At 42.0% G+C, this 23,704-nt stretch overlaps 1 protein-coding gene across 2 annotated transcripts in view; it reads left to right on the top strand.

The window, feature by feature from the left end:
• Positions 1 to 23,704, top strand: part of CRMP1 (collapsin response mediator protein 1) — a 50,462-nt gene that overhangs the window by 20,443 nt on the left and 6,315 nt on the right. For both annotated transcript variants that reach the window (XM_027891967.1, XM_027891968.1), the window contains exons 3-11: positions 2,341 to 2,525; positions 4,087 to 4,251; positions 9,244 to 9,305; positions 10,954 to 11,034; positions 13,988 to 14,056; positions 16,081 to 16,201; positions 17,276 to 17,432; positions 21,760 to 21,901; positions 23,515 to 23,685. In XM_027891967.1, the coding sequence (XP_027747768.1) occupies positions 2,341 to 2,525; positions 4,087 to 4,251; positions 9,244 to 9,305; positions 10,954 to 11,034; positions 13,988 to 14,056; positions 16,081 to 16,201; positions 17,276 to 17,432; positions 21,760 to 21,901; positions 23,515 to 23,685 (1,153 nt within the window). The remainder of the gene's footprint in view (positions 1 to 2,340; positions 2,526 to 4,086; positions 4,252 to 9,243; positions 9,306 to 10,953; positions 11,035 to 13,987; positions 14,057 to 16,080; positions 16,202 to 17,275; positions 17,433 to 21,759; positions 21,902 to 23,514; positions 23,686 to 23,704) is intronic.

A 23,704-nucleotide genomic window follows, 5' to 3' on the forward strand; every position in this document is an offset into this window, starting at 1 on the left:
AAACCTTGAGTGTCAGGGAAGATCAGCCTTCTCCCAGCCTTAATCTTGATGCCAGGGCAAGAGGTGAGACAGAGTTCTGACAGGTAGTAATGCAGCAGCATCCACAAAGACCATTTGGTCCCATGTCACTTGAACATGGATGACTTCAGCTGAATAAGCTGTTACTCAGCCATACACTGAAAATAGGGAGCCCTGAGTAATCAGAAGACTTCAGTACAGTTAACACCCTTTAACTTTGTTAGCGTATGTGTCTTCTTGAATAGGTAGCTGGTAGATGCTGATTGCAGAAGCAAATAAAAATTACTTGCTTTAATATTTTTTGTGTAGTTTTTCTTTAATATTCTCTAAAGGCACGCTAGTTCTTGGAGTGCAGTGAACACTGTGGACATACTCAGAAAAGATTGGTCATAGTGAATTTTTTTTTTCCCAGTTTTTTCCCAATTTTTTAGCCACACAAATGCTGCACAAAAGTGGAGGGTTGTTTTGATTAAAATCTTGGGAGTGGATTTCACTAACAAAAGTTAGTACAACACCATTATTATATGTGGGGCTACCTAACTTTGTGCAAGCATTGAATCTCTTCATGGGTGGAATGCCTTATGGCATGCCTTTGTGAGTGAGATTTCAACAGCAGAGGAGCTTCTTGCAGCTTTTGTTTGCACAATTGGATGTGCTGGGCAGCTACTGCCTTTTGCAAACACATCAGTTCCCTGTTTGTCAGGTTATTGTTAACACCGCGCAGCTGTAAACAGGTTATGACAAACTCCCAGTGCTCTACATGTTGATGACTATTAAATGCCAGACGTGGGGTTGTGTGGCTTCATGCCATGATATTATCAGCTCTCCTGAGAAAGCCCTTTTGGATGTGTTCAGTGCTGGGTGGCTGAGACCCCAGCTCATGATGCTGGCAGAGAGTTTGCTCCAGTGACGGTGCTTCCCTTCAACCAAAGCCTGGAGCACTAGGAGAGCCAAGCTGCTGGAGGTGACATTTTTGCATAGCATATGAAACAAATTCTTGACCTCTTGGGGCTATTTATTAACTTTAGTGATTTGGCCAGATTCCAATGTGAGTAATAATCCCTGGGTGTTTTTTTGTTTGTTTGGTTGGTTGGTTTTTTGTGTGTGGGTGTGTTTTTTGTTTGTTTGTTTTTGTTTTACTACTTTTAATTAAGTTATATTCACTTTTCATTCTAGCTTGTTGTAATTGGCTGTTAATCAGTTACTGTGTTTTGATCTGTCAGTGGGAGTTGCATTTTAATATGAGAGAAACAAATTCAGCAGCTCAGATGCCTGGGGTATTTGTTTAAATGTGGATAAATGTTATTTTATCTCAGACAAAAGGAAATTAAGACAAGGACGGTGTGTCTGTAATATGAGATAAACTGAGTGAACTTACACTACCTTACAGTTATCTCTAAGCCCAAATATATTACGGTGTAACAGTGCAGAGACATGGCTTCCACACGAACCTATGTCTTTCTGTTTGGCTCCCTGGAAAACAGACAATAAAAATGCAGTTTGGCTTTAAAAGTTAAAGGTTAATTTATTAGTAGTTGTGTCCCTGAATACTAAAAGTATTTTGTGAGTATCTGGAGTTTTCTTGATATCAACACCAAGAAGAGATTAATATTTCTATTAGTGGGGAAAAAAAAATACCTGCATTGAAGACCTGAAGGGAAAAAGATGACAACAGTTCATTATCATTTTTCCACACAGTTATGTAGATTGTTTCACTAAGTTTTAACTTGAAGAGAAGGATGAAGAATATGATACATGGTAGATTAAAGGTGTTTAGGTCTCTTAAATATGTATTTCTGTATTGTAGGTTATTTAGATTTCTTTTGCATAAATTTGCATTCCTTGATGACAAAGTCATTATAATGCTTTCTAATGTGCCTTGTGCCTCTGCCACATCTTTACAATTCCAGCTTGCTGTCATGTTTGTTCTGTGTTTTTTCGTTTTCGTTTAAGGACTTAATATACAAAACTGGAGCCCCCAAGAGAGCATTAAGCGTACATAATTCTGATTGTTTAAAGATAGGAATCATATTAAAAAAAAAATCAATTTTTAATGCTGGTGCATTACAGCCTCTTTTATTGGCCACTAGAGTAATGCAAAGTGAGCCAAGCACATGGCTCAGCAAGGCAGCTCTCCTGGATGTTGTTCTGCCAGTGCTGAGCAGGATGGATGGAGGGGGTGCTTGAGCTTCACCTTTCCTTTGGGGACCTTTCCTCCTGCTGTATGGCCCTGGGTTCCTCTCCCCTACATGCCTCAGGTAGCTTCTGTCCTTTGTGCTTATTTGTTCAAGTAAAGTAATACTGGCTTTCCTTGTTGTCCAGGCAAATAGGAGAGAATCTGATTGTTCCTGGAGGAGTCAAGACCATAGAGGCTAATGGGCGCATGGTTATTCCTGGGGGAATAGACGTCAACACTTACCTACAAAAGCCCTGCCATGGGATGACTGCAGTTGATGACTTCTATCAAGGCACAAAAGCAGCACTAGCAGGGGGCACCACCATGATCAGTGAGTACTAGCAATGCTCTCTCTTCCCACGACAGGCTGAAGCCTGTGTAGCATGTGTGGGGATAGCTACCGGAGGCTGCATACTGATTTTATGAGATCTTCTGCAATGAATCTTCAAGTTTCTGGGCACTGTGTTCGAGATCCATTCATCATTTTCACTGAGGGTTGGTCTGAAAATGAGCCAACCCTCAGAAAGAAATAGCAGCATGGGGAATTGTCTCTTGGATTTTCCTCTGAAATACAGAACAAGCACTGAGGGGTAAAATAGCTACTCTTGGGATTTTTTAAAAACAGTGTGGGTAGTGTTGTAAGTATATGCCACAGAAAATCTGACCAAGGTCTGCTGTTCCCACCTAAGTGCCATTTCAAGGGCTTTGGAAATAACAAGATGCTTATTTATGAACTTGGAATTGACAGTAAGAATCGAGGAACTCCTTACCAGAGATGTCCTGGAGGAACATCTTTCTTGGTGGAAGATAAAACTTAATTGTTTATAATTGTTAAAGACCCTTCTTCTGTTTATCAGGTGGCAGGACAAGATTTATCTCTTTCTACTAGCAGTGATTTGGCCTTGGTTAGACTTTGTGAGGCAGTTATTCAGGTGACATAAATTGTTGTAGCTTTCTTGTGCAGAGAAGCTTCCCCAGTGGAGTTTTACTCCTACTGAATTGGGATGTGGCTTTTTTTGCTGAGTGGTGTAATCTATTACCTATGTTCAGCAGCAGGTATTAACTGAAAGAGTCTCTGGCAATAAGCACAAAATGCATTGCTGTTCATTCCTTTTTTAACAGTTTTATCAGTCTGTGTGCTTCATTTGAGGCTTCCTGTGCAGTATTAGGCTTGCAAATGCCACTGGTAAGCCCATCTTGCTTTGTTTGCCTGCTGACTTTTGACCTAGCCCTGCAAATAGAAGTACATATGCCTAAGCAGTCGTGTCTTTATGTCAGTAGATGTTGTGGCATCGTTAGATGCAGAAAGTCTTGAGGCAGTGAAGATGCAGGGTTGAGGGCATTCAGTCTCCTGTATAGTGTGACTGAGTGTTTGTGCTCAACGTCATCCCTGTTCAGACCTTTGGCTGTATTCCCAGTTTTGGCTGCTGAGAAAACATTGAACATCTGCACTGATGTATTGGTAGGGCAGAGGGGGCCAATTCAGCGACTACAAGGCACTGGTTAATAATTGTGTGTACTGTGAAAAACATAGAAATGGACACATAGACAAGAAGTACAGCAAAGTCCAGAAATTGTGCTCTCTTACTAAACAGTAAAGGAAGAGACAAATATTTCCTAAACTGTGAGGTGTTTGGCTCTCCCTTTGTGTATCTGTTGATGCTGCACCAAGCAGGTTGCCAGACTTACCTTTCATACAGGCTGTTCGCAAAGTCTGCACCTGAGATAGCAAGACCTGACCAACACCCCAAAGGTACAGTCTGCACACAAACTGCCTCTGAGGCTGCTGTTCCTGAGGCTGAGATGCTGGAAGACTGCTTACTCATGGGCACTGAGGAAATCTGAACAGTCTGCATGCTGTCCAGCTAACAGACACTCACTCTCTATTTCAGTTGACCATGTGCTTCCAGAGCCTGGTTCGAGTTTACTGACCTCCTTTGAGAAGTGGCATGAGGCAGCTGATACCAAATCCTGTTGTGATTACTCTCTCCATGTGGACATCACTAGCTGGTATGATGGGATTCGAGAAGAGCTGGAAGTACTGGTGCAAGACAAAGGTTAGTGAGTGAAATGTAGTAATATTTTTTGGTTTTGTTGAAATACCATATGGAGGTGAAGTTTTGAATTATTTTGGTGAATGCACAGGCACTGGTTATGTTGCCTTGCACTACCTTGAACTTGTATTTTCACTTATTGCTGTGTAAAATGGACCTAAAGCTTTGTGCTTATATATAACTTTGTCCAATATAGACATGGAATATTAAAATGTGTTGGTTGTCATATACAAATGCACTTGCTTGTACACGTGGAAATAGGCTCACACATTGCATAGGTACCTTTTATTTGAAGGTAGAACTCACAGATCAGCATTTAGGATAATCAGCCCAGTCACCTTAGATGCTCTGTTTAAAGAATGGAGAAAATGAAACATTTCAAGGTAGTGGTTCAGATTTTAACTGGACTGGAACCTGTGATTCAGCTGCCTCAAAATTAAGTCCAAATACGAAGAGCACATGTGTCTGTGTAACTGTCACTATAGGCTGGATCTCATTTCTTAGCAATGACTTAGGATAATTTACTTTAATGCCTGTATTTTTAAAACAGGTTCAAGTTGCTAGAAAAAAGAGATGCTAAAGTTAGGTACCTAATATTGAAAAAAGGATTTTCCCAAGTGCTTTATCTCCAGTGGCTTTCCCTGAAGTAACTAGAAGATGCTTTGTTTCGACAATTGTGAAAAAAAGGTCACTTTTTTAGGAATCTTAGACACTTAGGGGTTTGACTCCGTTCAGGTTCAGTTGAGAGGTGTAATGAGTGATGCTATAGGTTTCCCTGCCTGGGCTCCAGCTACCACTCCAGATTAGGACAAGTGAAACCTCTCATAACGCATGTCCATGCATGCCAGCTCAGCGTGGCAGTCTCATATATGGAGAGCATCTTGGTGGCATTGGGTACCCGTGTGTGGGCAATTGGATCTAGCCTTCAGAAAATATCTAGCTTAGCTCTTGTTCCTTAAAATTTTGCCTAACAGCATGGATTTTCTTTCCAGAAATAGGTACTTTCAAATATTTTTCACTGGATACTTTCCTTGAAAATGTATGCATATTAATTAGGAAATATTTTCTGAAGTGGTGTTCACTTTCTGTGGGCAAATCAGAATGACCCTTTTATTGGGAAACTTTAAGTGATATGTATATTCAGCATCCTTTGTAATGTGTAGTGCCATTGATGACTTTGATAGTATATTTCTCCATAAAGAGAATCTCTCACATCCAAATAGAAAAACAAAGCAAAATGCTATTTTTGAGTGAGCAGTTTTTTGCTGAAGTGCCATGGAGGTGCAGTCACCTAGGGGAGTTTATCTCATATCACTGGATGCTGTCAGTTCCTGTGCTGTATAACCACATTTTAGGCACTTCTATCAGCAAGGCTGCACATAATTGAGAGCAGCTGGTCCTACATAGGTTTATAATATAGGTGATTTTTACAAAGTGATGACATCTGTCAACGCTGTGTGTTGTGCCAAAACAGAGCCAAACCTGTGCTGTTTCCCTTCTATCAGCATTAACATGAATCTGCTGCTGTGCATTAGCTGACTGTACTCTCAGACAAGTACACTGTGCCTCATTTCAAAGGTTGGATACTATTTTCCACCTCCTGGATCACAGATGGCTCAGCACTCCCAAATTTGCCTGAGGGCTTGCATTAAAAGCCTGATGCAGACAGTTAGTTTAATAGTGTTCTCCAACTATTGAAATGTGAGTTTTCAATATAAACCTGGCCTGCCTTTTAGTTGTCAGGAGAAGCAGGAATCTGTTCATTGGTTCTGAACTGGGATGCATAATGGGGCCTTGGTGGCTTCTTTAGTGGCAAGAGCATTAGGAGGTCACCTTTGTTCTCACAGCTGCAGCAGTATGTCTCGGGCAGTCAGTGTGAATTACTCTCATGTTTTAGGAGACACAAGGTAGGGATGAGTATGAAAGCACAAGCACAATATGAAATATTTCAGTGTGGCAAGGGCTTTCAAATTAACGGGTAATATTTCCTGATAATTGGAAACATTTGAGCCAGCTGGTGCAAATAGACTTGATGTCAGTGGGGTGACCCTGGTTTTCATCAGCTGAAGTCTGGACTGAATTTGTTCTCGGCTGATTGTGGGTGAGGTAGCTGAGTGACAGGGATCAGCTCATTGAGTTTCAGTGCTGCACGTGCCTAATGCAATCAGCATGTCTAACAGGGGAGCTCACAGAGTGGCTGTTGAGGTGCCTTGTCATGAGGTATAATTCAACAATTAATCAGTTTTAACTGAATACAAAACTAATTTAAGGAGACACAGGCTTTGGAAGTGCCTGGAGATTTTGTAGCCCCAAGCACTGTTTATAAAGACTCAGGCTTGTAGCATTTCAGCAGCTATTTTGGGATTTGGCTTCTCCAATATATGCAGAGGAACAGCAGCCTGAAATAGCTGACAGTTCTGGGCCTCACTGGTTTCTTTGACTTTTTCACTGTTCAAAAAAGCTTGTAGTTCTGCCTGAAATTTGGAGAGGATTCTGTTGAGTACTCCTGGTATGAGGGAAGTAGGACATTAATAAGAATGTAGTGTGTAACAGATGTTAAGCATTAAGGTCAATAGTCCATGGACCAGGGCTTTTGAAAAGCTGCATAATTCCAATGACTAGGTCACGACACTGGACCAAGGCAAAGGGTCTTATCTTGGATACCTGTATATGTAACTTTGTGGTATGTATCTTGGTATCTGGTACAGGAACTCTCTTTGCAAGGCAGGATGGTTTGCACCATCTCTCCTGTTAGCTGTAAGGGCAGCCCTTGAGATGTCTGTCCTTCCACTGTGTGTGTGTCTGAGGTGGCAGCTGAGGGCCTGGTTATGTGTTTACATGGGAGAGCTCTGCTTCCTCACTGTGGTAAGGAGCAGGCTCAAGATCCTATGGCGGGATCCCAGCTGGGATCCTTTCTACTCTTACCGATTTCGAGGAGAACATTAAACAGAGTGGGAGCAAAATGCTGTCATTTTACCAAGGTCAGAAGAGGGCCTAAGAAGATACAAAGGCAATAAAAGACGATGAAAATATGTATTACTTGGGTCAGTGTATGCCTTCCAACCACAGTACTGGGAGAAAGCTTCCTTATCTCCTGCAGGACTGTGACTGAATGAACTGAAAGAAATAGTAAACCTAACCTTTGGCTAGGTCCTAGTGGATAAGGGAGAGCAATAGTTAATCCAGCTCTTTGCTTACAGTGAGATGTGTATGAGAGGATTCAGTCCTGTGCCATCACTGAGATTAGTCAGCATGGCCAGCCCTAACACACCTCTCAGTGCTCTGTGTGTGTGCAGGGTGGCTCCAAGGTGCAGCTGACATCTGAGGTGTGGGGTGGGCTTGGGGAGAGAAAATGGAGCTTTCCTCCCAGGCAGGTAGGACTGATAATCTGGGAGCTGCTGAGATCAGTCATTAGAGGGAGACAGGACTGAAGGCATGAGGCTGCAAGCACTGGCTCCAGGGAAGGTGTAGTCAAGCTTAGGTTTTAAAATAGGAACATACTGAGTACTTCGAAACTGTCATGAGGAATAGATGGAGGGATTAGAGTTAGTAAAGGCCTTGTGTGTTTTCTGAGAACTTGATAAACAGGAAAACAGGAAGAAAGGATGGGCTTACAGGCTGACAGGGCTCCATGTTTCAGGCTGGATTTGCTCAGCATGGAAGTCAGCAAGGAGTGGCCAGCTCCTGCTTTGTATTTCTCTCTGAGCTGCCTGGACTTAGCAGGAAGACAATACCAGGGATCATTTCAATGTTTTATCTTGCATGTATCCTCAGGTATTTTAGTCCTCTAATTGCAACTAAACAAATTCTATGTGTGTGTGAGCAGCCATACCCTCTGCCTGAGGATGTATTTGCTCATTCTGGACTCATGAAGGAGTTATATCTTCATCAGAGCGCCTTATTCATTTTGTGTAGATAACATGAACAGATCTCTTTCTTTCTCTTTTTGCTCCAGGAAGCAAAGTTTTCATCACAGCCATTTTGAAATGCAGCATATACAGCTTAGACAGCTTAGAATTTACTTTTCTTTTAAGCCAGAAAACTCATGAGATTGATCCCTGTACCAAACTGGGTATCTTGTCAGTAGACTGAAGAGGAAGGCAAATTTAATATGAATTCCTATGTATGGAAATGATATTTTTGTAGAAGATGTTTGTAATTCTTGTTGCATTAGAATACAAAGCTATATAAATAACCGAATCTTTGAAATCAATTGCAAAACTTTTAGGGATTTGAATACAGTTGGTTCTTGACAGCCGACACTCAGCACTAGCATTTCCTATGATTTCTAAAATTTGAAGCTGTCATCTTTCGTAGTTTTGTGTGACTTCCAACATAAATCCTTCCGTCTTTGGAAGGTGAAAGGAGAGGTGTGGCGAGCTGCTTGTAAAGCTGATTTCAGGGCTTTGTTTCCACTCCTTCCCAGTGTCTACCATCAGCTAAACTGAGTGCTTTGGGCGGTAAGGTCAAGAAAAAGCAAGTCTGTATGCACATTCAGATACACAGTTCCTACATATTCTCAGCTCTTTGGGGGAACTTAACTGGAAGTTTTAACTACCAAAAAGAACAGTTTAGGTCAAGCTGAAATGTTTTCCTGATTAGCTAAGGAAACCTAAAAAGGAAACCAATGATTTTGTGGTTTTCAGAAAGAGAACCTTACACAAGTTCTTTCAAACTTCACAAACTTTACATGCTTGATTTAGCCACCATTGCTTGTCTGTGATTTGGCTGCAAGCAGTCCCATTTACAGTGGTGACTGGGTTATTCCAGGGCTGAAGACAGGCAGTCCACAGCATCCAATGAATTCCCCCAGGGAGGATGGCATCCAGGTTTCTAACCCTAGGAGCTATAATGTCCTTGCTTTGTTTTTGTCAATCACTGGTGAAAAACCTAGTCCAGACATACTCTATGACTTACTTTTCCTGAAGTTTTTGTTTGAATACAGTTTAAGAATCCACTTACATGGCAACACCTTTAAATTTTGTCTTGGAACAGGTGTGAACTCTTTTCAAGTCTACATGGCGTACAAAGATCTCTATCAAATGTCCGACAGCCAGGTATTGCTCTGAGTGCCTTTCATTGCTGTGACCTGCCCTCTCTTCTCTCATCTCCCAACACGTGAGGGGTTGCTGAGGTGGAATCCCAGACAAACATTCCCACTGACCTGAGTGGGACTGGGGAAATATGCAGTGGGGGACTTCTCTCTGGAGCATCGGTGCTGAGCTGTGGAGAACACCTGCACGTGTTTCTTCAAGTGTATGACGCTCACCTTCTTTAGCAATTTTCTGGTGTCTCCCAGCGTGGCAGGCACTCAAACCTGCTCAGGATTTCACCCATTTTATTTTCTTCCAAGAACTCTAGGTCAGTGGGAGAAAAAGATGAAGCGCTTGAGGCTTTTTGAGGTTTTTGAGGCAGTTTTGAGGTTTCAAGAGTTTCTTGGTTTCTGCAAGCAGTTAAATGGAGTTGCTCTTTGGGGGAGGTGGCCTTTTCTCATTAGGGCTGGAGATAACAATGAGCTTGTTTGTCCAGAGCTCATTACAGATTCCAGACTCCAGCTTTCCCATTCATACGTATCAGGCCACTATAAATGGACAATGGCATCTGTTAGTAATAATAATGTTTGCTTATTCAGTTGAGAAAATGTTTCTTTCTTAGTTATTCCCAGAGCTACAGCTCTCATTCTCTTAAATAACTGTTGTTATGCCTCCAATAAATGTGATTTTAATTGGAATTTTAGACATAATAATATATAAATATTTTCTGAGAGGCAGTGCCTGTTAAATTCAACTCCCTGTTGGAATTACCAAGAGAAATACATCAAAGTGTTTAATGTGTGGCTGGACTAATGGCTGTTACCTTGTTTAAATGCTCATGTTGCAAACTGTGTATTGCAACCCATTCAATGCTGCCTAAAGTGCCATAGTGCAAAAGTGGACTGGGAAAAAACTGTGTCTTCAGTATTTGATCTGTGCTTGAAAACTGGGCTCCCATGTTACTGAAGTCTGGTTTAAACTGGGAAAACATTAGCTGAGTACCTTTTGGATAGGAAACTGTATTTCAGTAGATCTGTGCTCAGAAATTACTAGTAAAAACCAGGATCATCTATTACCCTTCTTTATGGATGAGTGTTGACTCTTAGAAAGCAATTTTTAAAAAAAAGGATTCTCTAGAGAAAATATTGCAACTTTTAATTGCAGAATGAAAGATGTTGGTGAAATATCTCAACAATATCTACTCTAAGAAGATGATGCAAAATTCCTGCACTTCAGAAAAGAGGTGTTCTAGATGTACTGAAATTGTCTGTAGTGCATGGGAATAGTTCTATTTTACATTTTTTTACATTATTTGCTAAAACTACAGAAAATAGACTCACTAAACTTTGGCCTGCATGGGAGGGCACGATGAAGCAGCCCTGCAGTGTAAGGGCTGGGGCAGACTCTGTGTCCCAGGGAATCCCAGCCCTGCTTGGGGCTGTTGACCCTGTCTTGGTGCAGAAGGGCAGAAGTTTGTCTTTCTTGTGGTGTGTACAGGGGTGAGTAAGTCAACACCAAGCAGTGAAGCTCAGGCTCTGAAAAGAGATAATGTGCTATTCACTGAGGTAATTACCAGCATAGACGGTACAAAACTAGGTGAACAGAGAGGTCTGAGTGTTAAGTAATGTGTTTTCCTTATTCAGCAGTGTTTCCCTCTTTGTACTACCTGCAGCTTTATGAAGCCTTTACCTTTCTAAAGAGCCTTGGGGCTGTTATCCTGGTCCATGCTGAAAATGGAGACTTGATAGCTCAGGTGAGTGAACTGTTATTTTTGCTTCACTTTGTGAGATGATTTCTTCTGAATCCAGCAGATACAAGTGACGCAGAACAATGTAAAGCCTTTTTCAGAGATTTTGGGGTCAAAAAGTAGAGCTGGAAATCTTTATGCTAAAGTGTCTTGCTGCAGCTGTCAGCATAAGCAGCATAGTGAATTTGTGGTGGGTATTAAAGCTCATAGACCTATTTATTTTTGAGAACATTCTTATAAATCTTTGAAGTTTGCGAATAAGAACTACTGTGTTCTTCTAAACATTTCCAAAATGTGTGTTTATGTGTAATCCATGCTTTTTGAAGATGCACCTCAGAACCAGAAAACTGGGCTCAAATGCAGTGTGTTCCATAAAACGTCCTGGATCCCCAGTGCAGACTTTGCAGGTCAGGTCCCCCGGGGTAGCTGCTGTCCTCACACTGCAGTGTGCTCTGATCTGTGCCACAGCACATCACAAGAGGTAACCCAAGGACAGCCGTCAAAAGCGAACCTCCCACTGGTCTTTCAGAGGCAGCACTGCCCTCTAAAACAGGACGGGTGGGTTTGAGTGGGTGGTGGTGTGACTCTACATTTGTGACGGATGAATCTTTTTGAGGCTGCTGCAGAGATGTCTCACTCCTCTGATCCCTCGTACGTGCATCGAGCCCCTCTTAGGTCTGTGAGGCTCTGAGTGAGCCATGTGATTTATCTGCTGAGCTGCTTATCTGCTGGCTTATCTGCTAAGGATGAGGCTGCAGGGCTGACAAGGAAATTACAGTAGCTAAAGCTGTCTTTGAGATCTGGACAGGGGAACCCACCTTGTCTCATGGTTAAGGGAGGACCTCAAGGGAACATTTGAGGGGTTGAGCAGTGTGTAAAGACTCTTGCCTTGGGTGTATTTTGTTTTTCCTCCATGGGGTTCTGTCCTCTATCTGCCTGGTAAGAATTTACCCCCTTTGAGAGCTGTCTTTCGCTTCTGAGTGTGGCCAAAATAACCACTGGGATCAAAAGTTACCAGTAAGGAGTCAACAGGCACATATAGTGCAGGCATGTCTTTCCCCCACTGGAACCAGGTAAAAACCCTCGTTTGGATTCAAGAGAGAGAAAAAAGCTGATTTCTCATGAAGTTTAGAGTGATGTAAAACTACTAAATACATAATGTATAGTTTTAATACAACATAAAATATCGAGTAAAAAGAAAATGAATAATAAGAAACATGATTAAGTCAATATTACTGTAGGAATGGCAAAATAAAGCAAATCAAATGGCACCTGTTATGTTTTGATACATTCCCCATTAAAATCAAGAGGCACTCGTGGAATTGCATTTCTGATTGAAATATATTTCAGTTACATTTTTCTCTGATCAGCCTTAATATACTGCCATAGGATATGAACATGCAGAACAGAAAAATTATTAGGAAAAGAAGAAGTAGTAAATAAATGTAAATTATGTTATATATCAACATATTTCTTCACCATTACCATGTCTCATGCAATCAGTCTTTCTTTATGCTTTTATTTAGAAGGATTATTTTTATATTAAAAAGAAAGCTGCCTGCAGGTATTTTTTTCAGGACTGCCCTGCATGAAAATGCAAATTTGATTTTATCAAACAAATATTCTATTTTATTAGCACTATCAAGCCCTCTTAAAATGGGTAATTTTATCATATAATCTGATTTTATTACTTTCTTCAAGATGCAGATCTATCCTATTTTGTGTAGCTATTCTGTGCCAACTTGCTATTTTTTTATATGGCTCTAACTTCATCATTTGCTGTATTTTAATTATCTGAAGTCTTTAACTGGCAGTGTTTAGAGCCATTGCATTAGTGATGCAGAGTAGCAGTTTTTAAAAATACCTGTGGAACCTTATATTTTTCTAACCATAATATTCTTACACGTTCAGATTAATACATTCCTGTTAATGCCTCTTCAGCCTCGATTGATTGCAGTAAAAGCTAAGGTATATGTAAATGTTAACTTGCTCAGGTTTTACTGGAGTCTATTGGTAATGAGTGAGTTTTTCCCCCTCAGGGGCCTGGGATCAAATATTTATTAGATGACACATTCAAGTATGTTTGGTAACTTCATCCTGGTCTCTAGAGGACATTTGTCTGTGTCACAGAGGCATTACATTGTTGAACTGGGCTCATTAGAGCCCTGCAGGCAGGGCACAAGGTACGTCAGCAGCTCTGGTCCCACTTCTGCTCTGCTGTCAAGCCTGGACCAACCTTAGAGCAGAAGAAGCTGACCACCATTTTCTGCAGAAAGTACCACTGCTTGGCCTTAAATTAAGTAAAGCCTTTTCTCTATTTTAAAACAAATTATCTCCCTGCTGTGAAGCTGGATAGCACAGATTTTCTTTTTTGACAAATCCCTATTGGTCCTAAGATGGGCTTTTTGGTGTGGACACACAGTGCCCTTGCAACTGGAGGGCACTGTTTTCCTTTTGTGAAAGCTTAATTTTAGTGATTCACTGTATAGGAGAAAAGTGTTATAGAGAGCTGTAAGTGTCAGCAATGCTGAAACTTTAAGAAAGATAACAGTGCTTTGTGAATTGCAGCCAGAGAGGAACTTGAGCAAATAAAGAAGGAATCACAGGGTGGAAGTACCTGTAGGTACTATTTAATGTGTTGGTTGAAGCCCGTTCCCTGACTTGGTGTCTTGGTGTCAAGCAAGACTTTCTGGAGGGCAGAGCGGATTTATAGTGGTGCAGCCCAATGGCTCGAGGCACAGATACTCTCTATCGCACAGCAGAGACCTGTGTTGGCTGTGCTGGGTGGCATGGGACCAGTTTAGAGCCAATGTTTTCAGTGTTCAGAGGGCTTATGCAGCTGCATTTACACAGACATTAAAAGGGGCAGTCAGCCAATATGGCTGGTAATCTCCCTGAGGATGCCGGGTGTGAGGGTCTCATCCTGGAGCTGTGTCAGCGTTTATCTCTTGCATTCCAGGAACAAAAGCGTATTCTGGAGATGGGAATCACTGGACCTGAGGGACATGCCCTGAGCAGGCCCGAAGAGGTAAGAGACTTGACTCATTTTGTCATTTGTGGAAATGTTTTGTCGAATTCTTAGTATCAGACTTGGCATCTGTACGTGCAGATGATAGATGGGTGCACTGGGGAAGGCAGCAGTCTGCGTCTCCCACCACCTCTTCCAATAGTATTCAAAGCCTGAAAAGTCCAGATCCTTGCAGCTTGTTTGTTTGCCTGAAAAACCCTTTGGATGAGTTCCCTCAGTCCAGGGATGAGCATGTGCCTTGTACACTCAGGAATTGCAGCTCCTGCTGCCCTGAGCATGAGTGTGCATGTATTTTTTTAAGTGTGACCTTTGTGTTTTGATTTGTAATGACCTAAAAAATGGGCTTATCAGGGTAAAAATCAGCAGTGAAGCTTGAGGATTAGGCTTTGGAGTAACTGCATTTATTGAAGTGCTTTGACTGAAAACCTCCTACAGGATGCATTTGTACATATGTACCATGCATATGCAAATACCCACATACAAATCTACTTCCATGTTGGCAGATACATTGGTGGCAGAAATGCAGGTGTAGACATGCAAATGCGTGAGAACGGGAAGATGCTGTGAGGCAGCTCATTTTATGCAACTCCTTCATAATAAAATCCAGGCTCTGGTTTGGATCATCTCAGGCATCTGGAAAGGGTTTATTTAATGAGAAGGAAAATGTGAAGACATGAGAGTGTCCACTAACGTATATGCAGTTCAGACTGTTAATGGGGTGGTGGAGAATGGTAGTGGGAAGTGACTGCTTTCCTTGAAGACTAAAGAGATGAGGTCCTGGGGATTTGAGGCTAAACTTGAAGAGATTGTTGTGGTTTGCAGATCTTTATATAACCTCTCCCCAAGGCAAAAGGATTCAGCTTAATTGGTTGCATTCTTCTATTGAACTGTTCATGTACTTTTCCATTTTGCTGTTTAACTTCCACCTAAATTATTTTGAAAGAATTGAGTTGTTTCCTTTTAATGAGAACACGAACCTAAGGGAAATCTTAATTTGCAGTTTCCTAGAAAGGAATTTTGTGTCTTTCTGACCATGCGTCTTGTCTTGCCTCAGCCCCAGTGCTGAGGTACAAAGGCCCCACCTCCTTCCCTGCTCTTCTGAAGGTGCATTTGGGGCTGCCAGAGCAAATATTGTGATAAAAGTCCTCGGACAACCTGAAGTGACAGTCTGATTTAGGGAAAAAAAACATGAAGGATTAAGCCATGTGGTTTTGGAAGGCCTAAGTCGCTCAACTTTTCTAGCACAACTCTTGGACAGAAATTCCTGTACCATTGAGTCAGTATTTTCGGTCACAACAGGGTTTTAGGCATTAAAATGCCAATATTGTGAGTCCATCTGGGAAGGATCTGGTATAAAACTGATGACTGGGGAAAGGAGTCTCCAGAGCTGCTGGGGAACACTGCTTCTCCATCTGAAGATGCCTGCTTTGTGTGCCTACGTCCCAGATGGTTCCTTGGGAGGAGATTGCCTTTACACTTGCTGACAGAGGAGACTTAGTGGGCAATGCTTCAAAGGTTTTTTTGGATTATGGGCTAAATTCAGTCCACAGTGCTGAAGTTGCTGTTTGAGAATATTTTACATTCCCTGTCATCATTATGTAAAGATTAGGGTAAGCTGCCAGGGAGAGCTCAGAGGTTGTCTTTGAGCTGGAGTGAAATTTCTTGCTTCGTTCTCCTTCCAACTGCAGAATAGGAGTCTGAAGCAGGAGGGTGGGAGGGAGGTTAGGAAGAGCTGCATCAGCTGCTTGGGCATGACCTTTCCTGGGGTGCAGGGAGCCAGGGAGCTGTGTTTGTGCTGGGGCAGCTGTACGCTGCTAGTGAGTACAGCCTGGCTGTGGTTACTGCTAGCACTGAGTGTTTGAGGCTGGGTTAGCGCTATTTCCCAGCACTGTGTCTCTCTCTATGGAAGAAGCAGAACGAACCCCTGAAGAGTTGTTGCTGAACAGAGATATGGCTCAGTCCTCCAGTTCAATTTTCCTTCAGACTGCTTTTTCAGTTTACTTTTTCCTCCTTGTTTTCCTCAGCTTGAAGCAGAAGCAGTTTTCCGTGCCATCACCATTGCCAGTCGAATAAACTGCCCAGTGTACATCACCAAGGTGATGAGCAAGAGTGCAGCTGATATCATTGCACTGGCCAGAAAGAAGGGTAAGTGACTTCCTTTTCTCCCCTAAACTTGTATTTTTTTGTTCATTAGAAGCTTAGTGAAAAGTCGTGTACATCTTGACCCAAATGAGAGGCAGTAGGGAGAGGTTACCAAAGAACGGTAGCACCATCACACTCGAAATATTTACGGCTAGAAAGGTGAGGGGAAATCCTACTAGATTTTTCAATTGAGAAGCTCTGACCACAAACTCTTCTCTTAAGGATCGCATTGTAACTCTTCTGGATCCTGTTTTCCCTTTTACTTTTCCCTTAGACTGCTGAATCTCCGTTTGGGGGAGGGAGATACTTTATTCCTAACAGGGTCTAGCACATCCTCCATGCAGATTTCAGGTTGGTACCCTCTGAGGCGTGGCTTGGGCAATGACCCGGCTCCTAGAGAAGCCTGGAGCTCTCTCCTGGCCTTGCTGCTGGAGGTTGACTCCCCCAGATGTTCACTGTGGGTCAGCCCTGCTTGCTGGGCCTGTGGTGGAATCCAGGTTACAAAGCAGCCAAGAAGGACTTGCGAGCCTGGAGGCAGCTGCTTTTGAAGCCGCATTTGCAAGTCAGGACTGTTCTGCTGGTTGTTACTACAGAGCTCGTGAGCAATATGGAGAGGCCAAAGAGCAAATTATCATTTTGATATTTGTATTCTTGGAGACTTTGAGTGTGGTGCTTGGGACCATCTGCTGCTATCTGCTGGTGCTGTGCCCAACCTGGGAGTAGTAAAAAGGCATCTGTCTGCTGAAGGATCCACCACTCAGTGCACTCCAAATTGGAGCAACAGAGAGAACATGGCTGTGATTAAACCAGTACAAATCAAAACCAGGTCTGAACTGTCTCCTTCTGGATTAGAAAGAGAGATTTGTAAATATGCTGATCAAAAGCATGTGTAGCTCAGAGAGACTCCTTATTAATTTTTTATCACACAGACAAAACCAGAGCTGCCTGATTTTCTGGGAGCTACGCAGGCTGTGTAACAGTGTGTGAATTATACATGGTGCATGCAGCAAGCAGTGTAATATGCTGAAGAAGAGAGTGGGTCGTGATTAGTTCCTAAATATCCTTGCTTTCTCCAAGGTCCCCTTGTTTTTGGAGAGCCGATCACTGCCAGCTTGGGCACAGATGGGACACATTACTGGAGCAAAAACTGGGCCAAGGCTGCAGCTTTTGTGACCTCACCACCTCTGAGCCCTGATCCTACCACTCCAGATCACCTAAATTCACTCTTAGCATGGTAAGACTCTCCTTTTTTTTACAGACTGATGGTGAGGCAAGTCCAAAAGCCATATGGGATGAAGTGTCTAGGGATCAATTTTCTTTAGACCTTTTCTTTGTACATGAAGCAGCAGAGAAGGGATGTAGAAAACCAGGGATAGTTATATCCTTATGCTTAGGCTGTCAGTCAGGTGTGCAGTCATGGACACTCCATGGTTAGCTTGATAAAAAGGCAACTGCTGGCTATTCAGGAATTAATTCTTTTCTTTCTGCTTTTCAAGTGATTCCTAGTTGTGACTAGATAATCAGGACTTTGAACTGGCTTTCTCCCTAGCTCTCTGCTTTCTGTAGCTGAATTGTTAAATCTATGATAAGATGGCATTCTCACTGTCCAGCATAAGTACCAGTCTGGTGGATAGACTCCCATCTGCAAGAAAAGACTCAGTTCTAAGCCCCAGTCATATGTGGCAAGCAGAGCCTCTGAAATGAGGGTTGTCCCTGAATGCAGAGATTCCTAGAACTGAGAAAACTTTCCTGGGCCAACTTTTGTCAAAGCTGCTGTGGGGCTCTTCTGAAAATTGGCTTATCCTAAACTAACTTGTATTTGTTGTAGAGTTCTGTGGTTTTTCTTCCTGCATATTGAAAACTTCTGACTTGGTTGTTTGTCTTCATCTGGGATAGACTAAAATGGTAGACATCTACTTTTGTGTAGTTCTTACAGCCTTGTTTTTACTTTTAGCTTGCCTTCTGTCTTTTTGGGCTCAGGGATCCTCAAGCTGGAAGACAGCAAAGATAAGGGGTACGTGTAGAGCAGGTTTGTCAGGAGAAAGAGGCCAGAGTGGATTACAAGGAGACTGTCAGGGACTTGATTGGAGACACACTGGAGACCGAAGGCCATCACTTGACAGGATAGGGATGTGGGCTGACTGCCTTCAGGCTGGTAGGGAAAGTTTAATCACTAGAGAGGTGAAAGGAATGTGAACAGCAGAGGGAGAAGTGTCTTTCTTATATAGAAGACATCACCAGTGCCTTGCCAAAAACCCAGACTGTAAACCCATCTCTGAAAGTATTTTCTGGCTGTAGCCAACTGTGGGTCTCCTTTAGCTTAAGCAAAAGACCATCTGCTCTGAAATGATGTAGAAATTCACAGCTGAAGTCCCACCAGGATAGATTTCTAGGGCTGGAATGATGAACTTAATTTACCATTCAAAACCTTATTTAATTCCTTACCTCCTGTCTCCCCTTTCTGGGGTTTCCAGTGCTCTAGACAGTGCAGTAGAATTTGAACCTTAGAAGTTACCTATAGGTCTTCAGAAAACTTTTCCTCCGTGTGACTAACAGGCAGGTGGTGTGGCTGGCAGTGCCAGTGTGGCTGGAAATGAGAAGCCCTGGCATGTGTAATTCTGATGCCTTGGAGCTGGATGGGCACATACACGTGGTGGGAAGCTGCTGTCCATCAGTGCCACTGCTGTGGTGTGCATGCACCTCTGCTTGCACTCGGTAGGTCAGGCTGTGCAGTCTGCCAGAGTCCACCCAGGCTTTAACTCAGCTGCTCTAATGATGCTGCATTAACGAATGCACAGTTGAGCTCTGAGTTCCATGTGGCTCTGGGGTGACGGTCTGATGGCAGAAATGGTTTTCCATGATTGAACGTTTTGTTCCCTAAAATATAATTTATAATTTAAATATTTTTTAAAAAATCACTTTTCTGGTCTGATCCATCAGTCACATCACTTGCAAACAGCGAAGCTCATTTTGTGAGGGTAAGGCTCTAAGCCAGCACATGTGAATGTGTATCAAAATGTTTGATTCTACTCTGTCAGATATGGCTATATGTTTTCTAGAAGAGAGTCCCAAAATAATAGTATGTGGGTCAAAGCAGATTAGCTAAAATAGCAAGAGAATTTTTAGAACTGGAATTCAAATAATGACTTTTTAAAATGAACATCAGAAAGACAAACTGAGTGGTTACAAAGTTTTCATTATCCTTCAAGCATGCAAAAATGGCTTTTTTTTTTCTAGTGGATTAAAGTCCTAGATCTTAAATGACAGCAGCTTAGCCTGCTTTCAGTTTTAATACTTTGAATCTATACTGTGCAACTGAAAAAAGAACTGTGTATTTTATGAGTCTACCCTGCATTTGTGGGGAATTCTGTGCGAGGATGATGGTAAAGACAGTATTGCACATTTCTACTGCACTGTTCATTTGGATACCAGTATTTTACATTCATTTAAAAATCCTTACAACATCCTTCCTCTGCAAGCATGCAGCATAATGCTTGTGCTCTTTTCCACAGAAAGCCCTGATTTTTCACTGAAAAGTTGCATGACTGAAAAACCCAGCGTGTCTCATGGGGTTTGCAGGTTGGATTTTCCTCATGAGATTTGGTCCTTGTTTCATCTGTGGGCCATGAGCCTGAGTTACCTTTCATCTTCCATGGTGGGCTGCTGCATTATTGGAGCTGTGATGTGTCATCTCTTGTGCACCAGAGATGTGAGATCTTAGTGCTTCATAATGACTTGCCATGATAGCCTTGTTTATGGGGAAGAATAAGATGACAAAGTATTGGTCTGGCATTTGTTTTGTGATGATCCCTTCTTGTCTCTCAGTTTTTTAGTTGATGTGATGCTTCTCCCCTGTTTGACAGTAGAGTGCATCCAGACAGCAGGAGTGCCTGTGTGGTTAACCAGGAGGTGTTGGGCAGCTCTCAAAGCAATATGCTTCAGCTTCAGAAATCTTCTGTTGATTTGACTGGGCAGTGCAGCTCATGTCATTAATTGTCATTAAATGTCAGAGGAGAGGGAAGATTGAGTTCAGAGGAAGCAAGTCCTTTTTCTCTTTCAGGGGTAGGAATTAGTAGCACAGTGTAAGAGTCACAGCACAACCTCAGGGGAATGGGCAGTGATACAGGGCCTGGCTGTCAATATTCAGATTTTGATGGTTGTATCCATCAGAGTGCAGAAAAGAGAGAGGATAAGCCACAGCAAGCTTCGCTGACAGAGGATCATCAAAAAGGAAGAAATGGCATTGCAATCTTATGACTTTATTGTTGTGTTAGAATAAATGAATGTGTAACTGATGGATTTGGTTTAATCCTATGGAGTAACACCAGGCAGTCTTTAATAATCAGGAAAAGCTAAAACATTAATTTCTTGGGTTTGGCTTCTGCTAAAAACTACATGAATGGGTGTGAGAATGGTGAAGAATCAGAAAGAGGCCAAAGGTTCTTCTCTGCCAGCAATCATTAAGGCTGGCAGCCCAGGAAATTGCATTAGAATTACTGATGTATGACCCTTTTTTTTTCTGCACTTGGCTATTTGTTAGCTTTCTGTATCTAAATTTGTGGACCAGAATCATTCAGATATTTCAGAGCTGGATCTTACATAATCAGTTAGAGAAAAGGATGACAGGCTCTTGGGGACATCACCCTTGTGGAGAGATGGAAGAGAACTCATAGTGAGTTTTAATGTGGTTGCCTCCTATAAGCTTAATCAAGAGCTAAAAATATCACCTATTTCCTGTGGATATTGGAGAACCTATTTTCTTTTTTGTCATTCTATTTTTGCAAGATTCTGCATATTGATTATATTCTTCCTCCTTATTCCCGAGAGCAGCTGTTATCCAGTTCTGCTCTCTGTAAACATATTTTTCTCTAGGCTGAAGAATCCTGACTTCTTAAACAAAAGCATTTTTAGATGGTAGCTCTTTTTGTGTTTTATTACATGACTTTTTCTATGTAAGACCTTTAAATTAGATAAATTCAGAGCATGTGTTTGACTTGCACTATGCCTTTTGTTGTTTAATGAGAAGACTACCGGAAAAAAAATTTCCTTCTTTATTTTCATGGATCTGTTTTGGAAGGTCAGATATGAAGTATTCATGTAAGGTTTGCAGGAAAAACATATGTGCAAGAGAGAAATACAGGGAAACAAGCTTGATGCTCATGACTTCGCATTGTAAAATTTGCCATTGCTTTTTAATGTGGTTCTGAATTAATTTATCTTGAGAGTGGCAGATATTTCATACAAGCTTCCGATCATTTCCTTAATCCTAGATTAATCCTTTGTCCTGGTTAGTGGGGTTTTTGCCTGATCTCTGTCGATAAGCAGCCTGAAACCAGAGGGGGCTGTAATCTGGGAGTTCTGGGTGCTCCTGGGGGAAAGAGGAGATGTCCAGTGCCACTGTTACTCTTCAGTGATCTGTAGCCAACGTTTAAAGGCTGCTGGCATGATTTACAGCCTATGCCTCTGGTGTGTAGGCTTGAAAGGTCCATTCTCATCCAGACTTGAGACCAAGGTCACCTTGGTGATGCCTGGTCTAAACCTTCTGTGTGTTAACTCCACAGTGGGGACCTGCAGGTGACGGGAAGTGGACATTGCCCATATAGCACTGCCCAGAAAGCTGTTGGAAAGGACAACTTCACTATGATTCCTGAAGGCGTCAATGGAATTGAGGAAAGGATGACTGTTGTCTGGGACAAGGCTGTAGTAAGTAATTACTTACTTTTATGAACTAAAAAAAAATGGAGTCTTGGCTGAATAATGAAGACCAGGAGACTCTTGGCCAGTACTTGAGTGACTTTCTAATATATTCTGAAAATTCCCTGAGAGAATGCTACTGCGAGGTGAATTGCTTCTTTCAAAAACCTCTTCCAGTTGTTTAAACTCAGGGCTGTGTTTCACTTCCGACACTGCAACACTAATGCATTTTATTAGACCTGAGGCTTCCCCGACTCCACCGCTCTATTTTCCAGTTGTGTCAGAGCGGATACCTCTGAGATTTGTAGTATCCGGAGCAATCTAATGGTTCTGAAGTGGACCTCATATAAACGTGATGAATGGATTGTTTGAATTAGGGAAGTGTCTCATCGTTTTTGAGAAATTACGAATGGATGGCAGCTGAGCCTGAGGCTGAATGATGAAATGCTTTGAAGGAGAACATTGCACATAATTCATACTGACATATTTTGCAGTGGACTGCCGGTATAAGTCAGCGATTTTTTGATGATTCCATAGATCCTAATGTATAGTGATATCTCCCTCTATTGTCTGTCTCCACGTACACACCCATGCACACTCACACTCACACACTCATCACCTTACATTGGATTGTGCTCAAATGCACATTGCAAACTGGGAAGTGATAGCATTTACAGTGTTCCAGTGAGCACTTCTCCCACACTGTATTTCATGACCACTTTCTTCAGGGACTGCTATTGAGATTCCAAGCACAGAAGCAGCTTCAGGTACCTGCCATGTAGGAACAAAGCAGGGAAGCAAGCAAAGCGCAGCCAACCAATGGATACTTCTCTTGTTACCCCCTCAGTGGGAAGGACCTGCAGCAAGGGCTGCAACATGGGATTTACATGTGGTAACATTCAGTCCTGCACCACCAAGTAGCTTGTATTTTGCAAATCTCATGTTCGACCAGGCAGGAAATAAGTGTTTATTTAATACAAAAAAGTTTGGCATTGATGTTTTTCCTTAGAACATTGTTCTTGCTCATTGCCAGGGAAAACTCCAAAGTACTCTACTGAGAAATCAAAGTGCTGCTGTGTTCAGTTTTGATTGCCATCACTGACTGTATGCAAAGTTCTATTGATGGTGACATTTCTCCAGGCAAGGACTTTATAATTGGGGTTGTATTACTTAGATGTATAGGTTTGGTAATACTAATAATAGAATGGACTTAATTTGCAGGAATTGTTCCCAGAAGTGTTGGACTCCTGATCTTTTGTTTCATTTCCTAATACTCACATATGTTTCTCTTTTTTAATTGGATAAACATTTAAATGGAAATTACTAGGACTAGCAACAAAACGCACTGAGGCATCAGTGTGTAGAGAAAGGGACTTCAGATGACCTTGGTGGTATCACCTGCATTGAGGTTTCATTGGCTGCTCTTTGCAATGCCTGGAGTAACACATTCATTTATTTGAAACTCCAAAGTAATGTGCTTTATATAAAGTCCTGTGGGATAAAATCTGTTTCATGCAACATCACTGTGTCTACGAAGTGCATGCTTTCCAGTACTGTTCAGTACTCTGAATAGTAAATCCCCATTTCATAAGCATTTTTTGCTCAAATCACATTGTTTTTAGGCCACGGGCAAGATGGACGAGAGCCAGTTCGTAGCTGTCACCAGCACCAATGCTGCCAAAATCTTTAATCTGTATCCAAGAAAAGGCCGGATTGCTGTAGGATCGGATGCTGATGTTGTTATTTGGGACCCTGATAAGGTGAAGACTATAACAGCCAAAAGCCATAAATCGGTAAGGACAAAAGGAAAAC

The sequence above is a fragment of the Empidonax traillii genome, unplaced genomic scaffold (genome assembly GCF_003031625.1).
Source record: "Empidonax traillii isolate 1590-97213 ecotype Southwest subspecies unplaced genomic scaffold, ASM303162v1 scaffold336:size770142, whole genome shotgun sequence".
Lineage (NCBI taxonomy): Eukaryota > Metazoa > Chordata > Aves > Passeriformes > Tyrannidae > Empidonax > Empidonax traillii.